This window comes from Temnothorax longispinosus, chromosome 1 (genome assembly GCF_030848805.1).
Source record: "Temnothorax longispinosus isolate EJ_2023e chromosome 1, Tlon_JGU_v1, whole genome shotgun sequence".
In the NCBI taxonomy this organism is placed as follows: domain Eukaryota; kingdom Metazoa; phylum Arthropoda; class Insecta; order Hymenoptera; family Formicidae; genus Temnothorax; species Temnothorax longispinosus.
The window spans coordinates 9172265-9183491 of NC_092358.1; the positions used below are offsets into that span (position 1 = coordinate 9172265).

Here is an 11227-nt window from a genome sequence, read left to right on the forward strand (position 1 = left end):
TTAAGCTCCCAGGGAGTTCATTTTGCTGAGCTCCCGGGGAACTTACCAAATTCGACAAAACAAGCTCCCAGGGAGTGCATTTTGCTGAGCTCCCGAGGAGCTTACCAAATTCGACAAAACAAGCTCCCAAGGAGTTCATTTTGCTGAGTTCCCGGGGAACTTACTAAATTCGACAAAACAAGTTCCCAGGGAGTGCATTTTGCTGGAGAGAACAAGTTTCCCTGGCTAACCTGCACGGCAGTAACCAGACTCCGGGGGTGGCTGGCCAGCACCTCTGAGTCACATTGAAGCGTTGGGGAGGGATCGGCGTATCCGGACCGCCATTTAAGGGTGCCGAGGGACCGCCGCAACCCGTGTGGAAATTGCGTTAGGGCTTTGATAAGGCCCCTGTTAATTTTCCCTAACTTTGTTTGGGCCCTAATGTGGAAGCCCAATAAGAACCCTTTAAGGCCGGTCACGCTTTTTCACTGAGGGCCCTTAGAGGCTAAATAATCAGGGCCTTGATAAATTGCCTTATGAACACCCCAAAAAAAATATTCTGTCGTTTAATAGCTCCCGCTTGATTTTAGAGGATTTTTCTCTGAAATACGGTCTCAAGAAGATATTTTAAAATCTAGAGGAATATCCTCTAACCATGAGACACTAGACTTAAGATTGCAGTCCTCTTAATGCCAGAGGAATTATAATAATAACTTTAAAACGAATATTCACTCGACAAAAAAATTATTTATTTCGAAATTTTATTACTATTTTTTAACTAAATTTGTCTTTTAAGATGCAGTCTATGATTATAAATATTTTCTCGTATTTGAAAAAAACACTTACCTTGGTGGGATTCGAACTCGGGATCTCTGGATCGTGAGCCAACTGTCTTACGTGGTAGACTACTTCTTAATTTAATGTAAGTCGTTTTATATAAAAATTCATACAATAGATCCGGTTTCGGGAATTCGTCTCTCTCAAGAGTCGCTTCCTATTTTTCCAACGTATTCTTTGGCAATTTACTTTCCAGAAGATGTACAATTATTTCCGGGCTGAGCAAAACTCCTAAAGCATTTAACGACGCGACGTGTTGTTGAGCGTCATCCGCGAGCTTAGATAAACCACTTGTAGTTTCCTGGTCTATCGCGGACAAATTAATAATTTAATCAATGAAAGATGACGTAAGATTAAAATCTGCTTAACCTCGTAGGAGCGTTCTAGTAATTCCCATGCCTTAATAGCATAATTTATCCCGTCGATCGCGAAAATCTTTATTTTGTTAGCTTCAGCGATTATATATATATATAATGCCGATTTTAGGTAATGTAATTTATCTACATCCGATAAATCCGCTTGCGAGCCGATCATATTATGAAATGCGTTCTTGAACGATAACCAATTCTCATATTTACCGTCAAATGTCGGTAAAGGAGCCTCGGGTAATTTGAACCGCCGTTTCTTGACAGAAGTTACGGATACTGCATTTTCGCTTCGAATTTCCTCGCTTGTTGTACCTGCGCTCGCCTCTGACATATTCGCTGTATTCAAAATATCCTCTATCTTATTAGCGAGGGAGTAGAATTTAACCGATCTTGAATGTTTGTGAACTCCTCTTGATGTCCATCACTCAGATCTAAGACTACAAGTTCATCATTAAAATCTTCGAATGCGTGATACAAGACCGTTAAACGGTTAATTCGCAATCTTAAATTGGCATTGTCAAAACTACCTTTGTCGAGGATGTTCGCCAGATTGGTTATCTGAGACTTTAAGGTGGTACGTTTTTGCGTAAGAAGTTTAATTCTATCGGACATGATTATGGTATTTGCGAGAAATAGTCTTGATACAAATGAACAAACTTACGTTTAAATAGCCGTCAAGTGTATAGCTAATACTTAAATTCTGTATGTGGGCTGTAACCTCACAGGAGGCACCAAAATGTTATGTAATCAGTATAGATATTACTCGAGTATCTACGTCGTATTTTCGTCTTGCGCTTTATTTAATGTGTAACAAATACAGAAACCAGTTGAAAAGATCGTTTTAATACAGAATGTGAACGTTAAACATTAAAAACAGAAAATAACAATTAAGAATTAAGAGAACGCATATACGCATACATACATAGATTGGTTGCGCATTGTATGTGACTTCGCTTAAGGGCTGTTGCCGATGATTTCGCTTAGGGGCTGTTGCCCTGAGTCGTGAGAGCGGTAAGCGACGACGCCTGGGGGACTATCGCCCTGAGTCGCTACCTGATTGTTCGGATGCGACAGCGCCTTGAGGTGTAGACCTTGGGTCGCTTTGACTTGACACACACTTTATTCAATGTTCATAATTGTGTCCTTTGTATAGAATTTAAATGTTCGTCTCGAAGGAAAGGCAAAATCTCGAGCGATCTTTTGTGGCCACGTAACCGATGTGTACACGTCGAAGTAACGAGGAATAATCGAAAATCGGCCGTGACAACTGTTGGAGTAAGGACTAGCGTTAATCAATGCGCTCTTCTTTAGTAGAGTTGATAATAATTCTTTTTCTTTTATTTTATAAACCGCGCCATGCTATGAATTCTGTTTGCGTTTCTCGCCGTATCGTGGCGCTACTTTTTACATATATATTGCTCTTTATTCCCCCGATTCGGTGCACTCTCGTTTTGTACGCACACTGCGTTGGTTCTGTGAGACATATTATACCGAATAAATACTTTGCCGTATATTACATATAATTAGTGTGTGTGTTCTATCCGAACCTCAGCCCAACAACAACGAAGGATCGAAAACGCCGGAGCCACATCTAGCGAGCGTTGAAACTCGTCCCTAAGATACCGAATTATTTATTTGTACATATAATTGATTGATGTACCTATAGGTGAATGTGTGTGTGTATGTGACTGAGCCATCCGACAATCTCTCTTATTCGCTTTAGTTATGTCGTGCACGACGCATGTGTTTACTACATAACAATGTTTGATCATATTTTTTAATGTTTCTGTCTTTTTTTGTAAATGGATCCGGCATGAAACGAACAACTAGACAATCTTTATCCTCATCCCATCGAACCCATGAGGATGGGATTACGTCAATGCTTTTTGTTTTCCCTGCATCAGTGATAAAGCACACTAATTTGTAAACTCCTTTTCTCTTATCCATTGTGAGAAGAAAATTTACTTTCACCTATTTGGGAATGAAAACAAAATTTAGAGTTTTTGAAATTGTCTAAAATAGTAAATAAAATAAACTTTTATCTAAACATATACCTATGAATGTAACAATAAACAAAAATTAAGACTAATAAACAATCAATAAAAATATATTAAAGTTCGATCTTAATAATCAAGATTCAAATTAAAATTTATTATAATTTCTGAAAGCTTACCAATTGGACATGCAGAGATACGGAGAAACATAATATAATGAGATTTTTATTCTTTTGTTATTTTCATAGTAACGCTGTTTGTTTTGCATCGTCCACCATATGAACCAGCAGTGCCGACGCAACCGTATTAGCTACAATGTGCAAATAGGATGTTCGTCAAAAATTGATTGATTTATTTTATTTTCAGAAATATATATAATTATGTTGTTTTTCACTCACCTTCAGTATCCTATCTAGTAGAAATTATATAGAGCAGTTTTAGCAGCTTTTCATAGTCGATTCACTGTCACACTTTTTTTTTGAAATGTTACATACAATAAGTAAATAATTATAAAGTATTAATTGATTCTCACTAATTTTGAGAAAAATGATGAATTTTTTAAGTAATAGTTTACATGTGAAGAAGGGGCATGGTATAAATTTTCTCTTTTTCCGTCGTGCTCAAATCAAAGGTGACCATTTTTTGACTTACGTCATTTAAAGGACAAGTAAAAACGACTCTTGAATTTTTTCGCACAACCCACATTTTCATTTCTGCCGAATCACAAGGATATGTGAATAATGATTTTTCCTTGTCCAAGATAAAACCGCACTGATTTCAATATCATTTTTATGTCCATTTGGTGGCAAATTTATATTGTTGATTTGGAGTACTATGCCAGTTTTTAATAAAACAGTATTATTTGGTGCCTTTGTAGTTAATATAAAATTTTTGTATTTAACACGTTTTACTGGAGTTTGTCCTCTGCCATTTGGACGTAATTTTCTTAAAATTTCAATCCGTGGTAATAAAGTTACTGTCTTTACGTTCATAAAAAATGATTCATGTAAACGACGAACAATTTTAGCGAGAGGTCGATTTCCACTCCGAAGAAATTTTTTAATTGTTCCAAGTGCATTTTCGAAAGGAAATGCCGAGAAAGAGGACATTTCATAAAACGTACGTCGTCAGCCAGATGAATGAGACTATGCATGTTGTATATTAAACTTTTCCGTCCATATATATATAGCTACTATACCGCTATAGCTACTATACCGTCCATATATATATAGCACAAGTAGTCTGATTCCCAACGGTGAATACGCATTACCAGGCCAATGGCCGTGGGTGGCTGTACTCTTAGTTGGTGAATATAGATTACTGTGTGGTGGTTCCATTTTGACAAACAGACATATTCTAACAGGTATGCTAATAAAAAAAAATTTGATATTTCTAGTGCTCTCCGCACATTGAACCATATACCTACATTTCTTATCTAAATCTGCTTTTTTAAATTTTTATAGCGAGATTCTTATCTTTACCTATTTATATTGCATCTAGATATGAGCATGTAAAACTTATATCTGTTCATATCTTATTTATATATGAACATATATGAACATATATTTACATGTGCATATATAAATATATACTGTCAGATATGAATATTTTTTCCCGGGAATATTTCGGCAATAATAGGTACGTGCCACGAGGCACTTGTATAAGCGAACACATAGAGCAAAGAAAATCTGTTTGTCAAAGAAAATTGCCGATATCTTCAACATATCACATCAAAATATATATAAAAATTAATATATCTCGGGTCAGAGACACCGCGCGAATCGCCACGCATTGAGTGCAGTCCAAAATTCGAAAGATAGAAACCACAACTAGAACTTATAACCCGGAGCACACGGAAGCACGTCCGTCCTCCATCGTGCCCACCGACGGACTCCTGGTTATTGGCTCCTGCCTTGTCCTGCCTCTTTTACAGAGGACAATATGGCTAAAAAAATTTTTAGTAACTGAGTTAGCTTGAGACACATGAGCGTTCAAAATCGAGAAACGGTAAATCGATGGCTTGTGTATGTTAAAATAAAAAAACATTGTTAAAATAGTTGTTAAAACGTATCTTAAACTTATCCAAAATAAAAAGTTGAGAATCCCTTTCGAGAACACACCCTTTAAACAATAATGAATATAAAATATATATATTGCTTGTGGGGTAGGATCTCAGGTGAAGGTGCGTCGGTTCCCACAATAACGAATCGTTCAGTTAGGTAAAATCTCGCTAGGTTTATTCATGCTTTATATACAAGTAGAATACTTCTTGGATGTGTACGGATAGGTGGACGTGCGTGATTTGTGTAGGATATCACGGTGTAATGTTAATGTGGTATGTTGTGTATTATTCGTCCCGAACAGTCAGATTCGAGGAGGCAGAGCTTGGGGAGGAGTCTTAAAGACGAGGCCAGTATGTGCGTCACCACAGAGTGCTCAGGTTGGAGCTGGATGCGTGGTACTCGGGTTGGCCGGTTGATGAGGTGTAGCTTTCACAGGAGGAAAGTATCCACCTTGGAGATCAGGAACAGACCCTCCGTGTCTCAGGTACAGGAATCGAATTTCAGAGGAGGTTTCGGGGGAGGTCCGGACCCTCTCGGACCCCCCCTTGGTTACGGCCTTGAGACTGTTTCTCTGTGCTTCTTGTTCCACTTCTCCATCTCGTTGACAGAGTTCCATATCTCGTCTGCGAGTAATTCGGGTTCTTCGAATGCCGCAAAATGGCCACCTCGAGGCATTTTGGTAGCGCGCAAAAGATTCACAAATCGTTGTCTCAATACCCTTAGATTTTGTTCCATGATTTCGTGGGGAAACTGCGCGCAAGCGCTGGGAACCTTTATCGGCGTTCTGCAAAGAAAATGACGCTTGATATTTGTGGTTTGTTACGCTGCAATAATAAGAGCAATTCGCGATGACAATTACGTACGATTCCAGGAGTGTCAACAAGGACCAGTTCGACTTAGTAAACAGTTCAGCGTATATTCTCATGGCTGTAGTAATGCTATTCGATACCCAATAGATCATCAGGTTATCGATTAACTCGTCATACGTAAACTTCTCCAGAAATCCACCATCTGCCCTCTTTTTGTAAGAGGGATTTGTGCCGGTTGAAAATTTCTCGATGATATACGCTGCCAAACCAGCAGGTGAGTCGTTCAGACCGACCCCTGGAACACACGACGCTCTGAAGATATTGGATTTTCGCTCGTTTAGTGTGCGCATAAATCTTCTTATATTCAATTTATAACGATCAATTATAAGCGCTAAGGCCCGTATTCTGAACGCACTCTTATTGATAAATGCGCACATATCTTATCGATAAAAGTGCGTTCAGAATACGGGCCTAATTAAATATTTTTGTATAATTATGTAATATGTCGCGTACCAACTGTATCTGGCTTTGTAGCTTGGATATGAAAGTATCCAGTCTCTGCCAGGAGCCCGAAACCATCGAAACCAACAGCTTTTTTAGTTTTCGCCCAAGGCAAGAAAGAAGAAAGGCGCAATGCTGATTTCAGGAAATTCCATTTATTGAGTACTAGGCACAAGTTGGAATGCATACCCAAGACGCTACGATTTGCATAACATGCAACATACGATTGTTGTGTCTTTAATGCTAAGCGCCACATTAGGTTTAACTGATAAACTTTAGAGAATAAACTTACTGTTGCGGATATAAACATGACATAGCGTGAATGACGGAGGCACCCCAATCACCGCCTTGAACGTAATACTTATCGTGACCAAGCCTCAACATGAGATTCTTCAAAACCACACTCATGTGAAGAGCCGAAAGTTCAGGTATTGTAGCTGCGCTGGAGAAACCGAATCCAGGCAGCGAAGGTGCTACCACTTCAAATATAAAATCGTACTCGGGTTTTGGTGAAGTCAGGAATGGAATGATCTTGTAAAATTCCATTATGGAGCCGGACCATCCATGTACAATTAACAATGGCAAAACGCGTTTTCCCTCTGTAGTACTTGGTTTCACATGGATGAAGTGAATATCTAATCCTGCAATAAATATAGGACACATATTTATGATAGCCTCTATAATTCAATATTAAGAAATAAAATGATGCAATGAGAACACTTGCTTAATTAACTTTGATATTGATACCCCTTATCGGTTGCTATAAATAGGAATTAAATTTCGTTCTCTGACCAGAAATAATTCACATACTTATTTGTCTGATATAAACAGCATTATATTCTGAAATCTTTGTTATACGAGCGGTTACATAATAAAATGAAATACTTATTATCTGGCCTTTTACAGAAAAAGTTTGCCGGCTCTTAAATTGAACCACAAAGCGTCAAGCTGTTCGGCAAGTGCTCGGTAATCCGAAAGAATACGCGCTATACTTTTCCATCGATGATCGTACACCTACCTTGGATATTTGTTTTAAAATGTGAATACTGATTTATATATCTCTCACGTTCCTCGAAATTATAATTGTTCGACCAGTGATCTAGAAATTTGCGCAGGGCGTCGGTGTTAGTGCCGTAATTCCAGGCAACATCCTTTAACGGCGGGGTCAGAGGTCTAGTATGATTTAATCGATATTTCAAATCCTTTATGACCTGGAAACGATGCATTTTATCTTTTAGACCGTTCAATTTGCACGTGCCGTTTCTTCAAACAGGCTGCGTTCCTATATTCACTATCAGTACTGAAAATTAATTGTGTACGTTACGTAAACTAAAGATTTTCAGTAAGTACTTGCAGCGAATATCGGAAAGCAGCCTAAGCCGATTAGGTTTTCAAATCATCGATAAAATGAATTGAATTCCTCCATCTGACTTCCAAATCGTGTTAATCATTCATAGCCGCTTATATTCGTATTTATCATCTACTTTTCTCTCCAATGTCTATAGGTAAATTGGGTATATTTTATTTCAAATAAAAATAGTGTGCGGCATTTACGACAAATAATACAATCTAAACTTGTCTAATTTGCATACCTCTTCGGTGAAGGTAACTTTGAACGGTCTGATATCATTGTTGGCAGAGCTCTCGGTGCCGGGCGTCCACCAGGTCTCCGGTAACTTCGGCAACTTCGTCCCTCGAGGTGAAAAGTATCTTCTCATTGCGAACAGTATCACTGCGCAACCGAAAATAATCGCGCCGAGCGAAAGAAAATCCATTTCAGCGATGAGAACCTTCCTATTGTAAGTAACAGAATAGACTGATTGCAACGTGGCAGTCGTGGCACAGCTTATACAACGCAATACAACGTCACCCCGGAATATACCGATGAAAGTGACTTTCCTTCTTATGCCCGTTCTAGACTGGAGGATGATCCTACTCTCGGCTCATCCTCCTTTCTATAGTGTACGTGACATAAACTATACATAAACTATAGATTTTTACCCGTCTACACCACTCATTCGGATGAGCCGAGAGTAGGATCATCCTCCAGTCTAGAACGGGCATTATACTTTCTCGCTTCCAGCAGCATCTTACGTTTCGTACACGAGATCAGTTTCCTGCCGTCTGTTGTTTTAAACCTACCGTGTCTCCCGTTAATTTACCTACTTAGGTTACCTACCTAAACTAGAGGAACTCTAGCCTGCACTAGCCACACGTATATAGCAATCGTTCTCTGAATGTTACAGCAGTATGCCACCAACATGCCGAATATCAATCTTATTATCGATCACGTAAGAGAAAACAACCACGTTTAAATATTAATAATAAAATGTCTATAAACGATATAATAGAATATTATATTGGTTCCATGGATGTGCTTTGTATCCATTGCAATGCAAAACATTTTGCAGCTGAAAAAATATCTAATAAAGGAGATTCATTTCATGATTGTTGTAATCATGATGCGGTATATTTGGAACCTTTACCTCAACTTCCACAATTCCTTCGTAGTTTATTCGATGGTAGTCATGCAAAATCTAATAAATTTTTTAAATATATTCGTAGTTATACAATAGTTCATTTTCATTTGCGTCATTTAATGTTAATTTAGTTAATTTTCAAAATAGACGATCAGGTCCGTATTATTTCAAAATACAAGGACAAATTTATTATCAAATAAATACAGCATTATATGCTGCTCAAAGTGAAAATCCGACTTATGGTCAACTTTTTTTGCTTCCTCATAGAGGAAACTTTTATTGAAGATTCTAATAAAGCAATAAATTATCGTTTTAATGAAAATTTAGATTTAGATTTTGAAATCATACAAAATCTTGAACATGTAATGAGGGAATTAAATATATTTGCTCAATCTTATCAAATACTAATGAAGTTGCTGCTGTTTTTCGTACAACTGCTGATGGAGAAATTCCAGAATCGCCCAAAAATTTGCCTCGGTAACGAAAAACTATACACTCTATAGCACTCGCCGGAAAATTCTACCCCTATTTTATATGGTTCTAATATAAATTCGGTCCAGCCGTTCTCTCTTGAGTTATAAATGGTGTAACTAACCCGACTTTGTTTTATTTATATAGATGAAATATTTTGTAACGTATTGACTTTTCGATTGACTTTACCTTAATACTTTTATACATAGAATAATGAAAGGAATCGATTGTTGTAAAAAAAAAACAGAAAAAATTATTTTAAAGACTTTGATTGCATTTTGTAGACGCATTTAATTTCCAAATTGCAAATATAAAAATTAATATTATTATTCGATTCCTTTCACCATTCTGTGTATAAAAATATGAAAGTAAAGTCATCGAAAAGTGAATACTTCATGAGATATTTCATATTTTATATTAAAAATATCATGATATAATTTGAAATATCAGAAAATTCTTAACAAAAGAGAGCTTTCTTATAGTGTAAAAAAATCATACAATTCTATTTAAAAAAATAGAATTTTATATGACGATGATTTTATGTGACCTAAAATAGTAACGAAATAATAAATCAAATAATAATAACAGGAAGAAGTTATACTTAAAAACATGTGGACACCATAAACCGCCTTTACACTGTTAATGGCGAGTTCGCACAACATACAGATTTCGAGATAATTTAAAATACGATTCCGCCCCGTGCCCTTCGCTCCGGTCTCCCCTACTGGTCTTCAATAAAAAGTTTTCACATGCTGTATCGTGTCGCTTGAGCATTCGCACGTCCTTACAAAGACCCACTGCACATTTGACGATCTATTCACGGCTATATTCGCTCGTCGTCGAGACTGGCAGACGAGACACAGGAACGAATGCAAGGAATGCCCCTACTTACTGTGCTAATCGTAGATCGATCTAACGCACGTCGTCAAAAGGAATTTGAACTCGCTTCCTTTTTCTCTTCTTCCGGCTCGTTCAGTGGCTCGCCGCAGGCTGCAAATTGGACGATGGTTCAAAATCGACTGATGAATTTACCGCGCCCGTTTACCTTTTTATAGTCTTTTTACAGCCCTCTCTTCTTCTAATTCTATATCTCTGTATCCTATTTTACCTCAATTCTTTTTTATTTACTCTCTTTAAACCTTGAGAAAGAATGTAGAGAAACTGGAAAAGGCGCGTCCACATTATCGAGTCGAACCTTGAGCCGAATTTGGCCGCGAACCGATCATATGCGTCCACATCATGGTGTAAATAGACAGATGAAGCATTGCGCATAATGGCTGGTTTGGTTACGTAATTTGATTACCGCGCGTCCACAATGTAGATTCTGAACCTTTCATTTTCGACAGTGACGGACCTTGTGTCGAAAAAAATAAATAATTCTGCGCCAAGGAATGTATTAGCATGCTTGGTTCGGTTTGAACAAGAATATACATTCGATTAAGGCACCTTAATTTAGAAATAAAAAGAAATAATACTGTTAAAAAAGTAAAAAAAAAAAACATATATGCAATAAAGTTTATATTTAAATTGTTATTTTATTCAAGTATACATTTTATTAAAAATTATTAAATGTTATTAAATATGTATTTTAGTAATTACAAAAAACGTTACCTAATTTTATTCTGTTTGAATAAAATATTTATTTTTTTCGTTACATATGTCTTTTAATTATTACTTAAGTAAATTGCGTTTCAACCGAGGTTTCAACCCTTCCTCCTCACACTA

The 11227-nt window shown here is 37.2% G+C and overlaps 1 protein-coding gene and 1 pseudogene across 2 annotated transcripts; both read right to left on the reverse strand.

Annotated features, from left to right (window-relative positions):
- Positions 1-753: 753 nt before the first annotated feature.
- LOC139816590 (uncharacterized) lies at positions 754-1807 on the reverse strand (annotated as a pseudogene).
- A 3586-nt stretch (positions 1808-5393) lies between these two features.
- LOC139811294 (juvenile hormone epoxide hydrolase 2-like) lies at positions 5394-10569 on the reverse strand. 2 transcript variants are annotated; one of them, XM_071775490.1, is made up of 7 exons: positions 10395-10569; positions 8144-8345; positions 7570-7762; positions 6844-7192; positions 6564-6748; positions 6105-6345; positions 5394-6025 (listed from the first exon to the last, which is right to left on the reverse strand). In XM_071775490.1, exons 2-7 carry the CDS (start codon positions 8324-8326, stop codon positions 5791-5793), a joined length of 1386 nt encoding a protein of 461 aa, XP_071631591.1. In that variant the 5' UTR covers positions 8327-8345; positions 10395-10569; the 3' UTR covers positions 5394-5790. The 2 variants fall into 2 exon arrangements, with proteins under 2 accessions (XP_071631591.1, XP_071631581.1); XM_071775480.1 differs by lacking the exon at positions 10395-10569 and adding an exon at positions 10167-10291.
- Between the last annotated feature and the right edge of the window lie 658 nt (positions 10570-11227).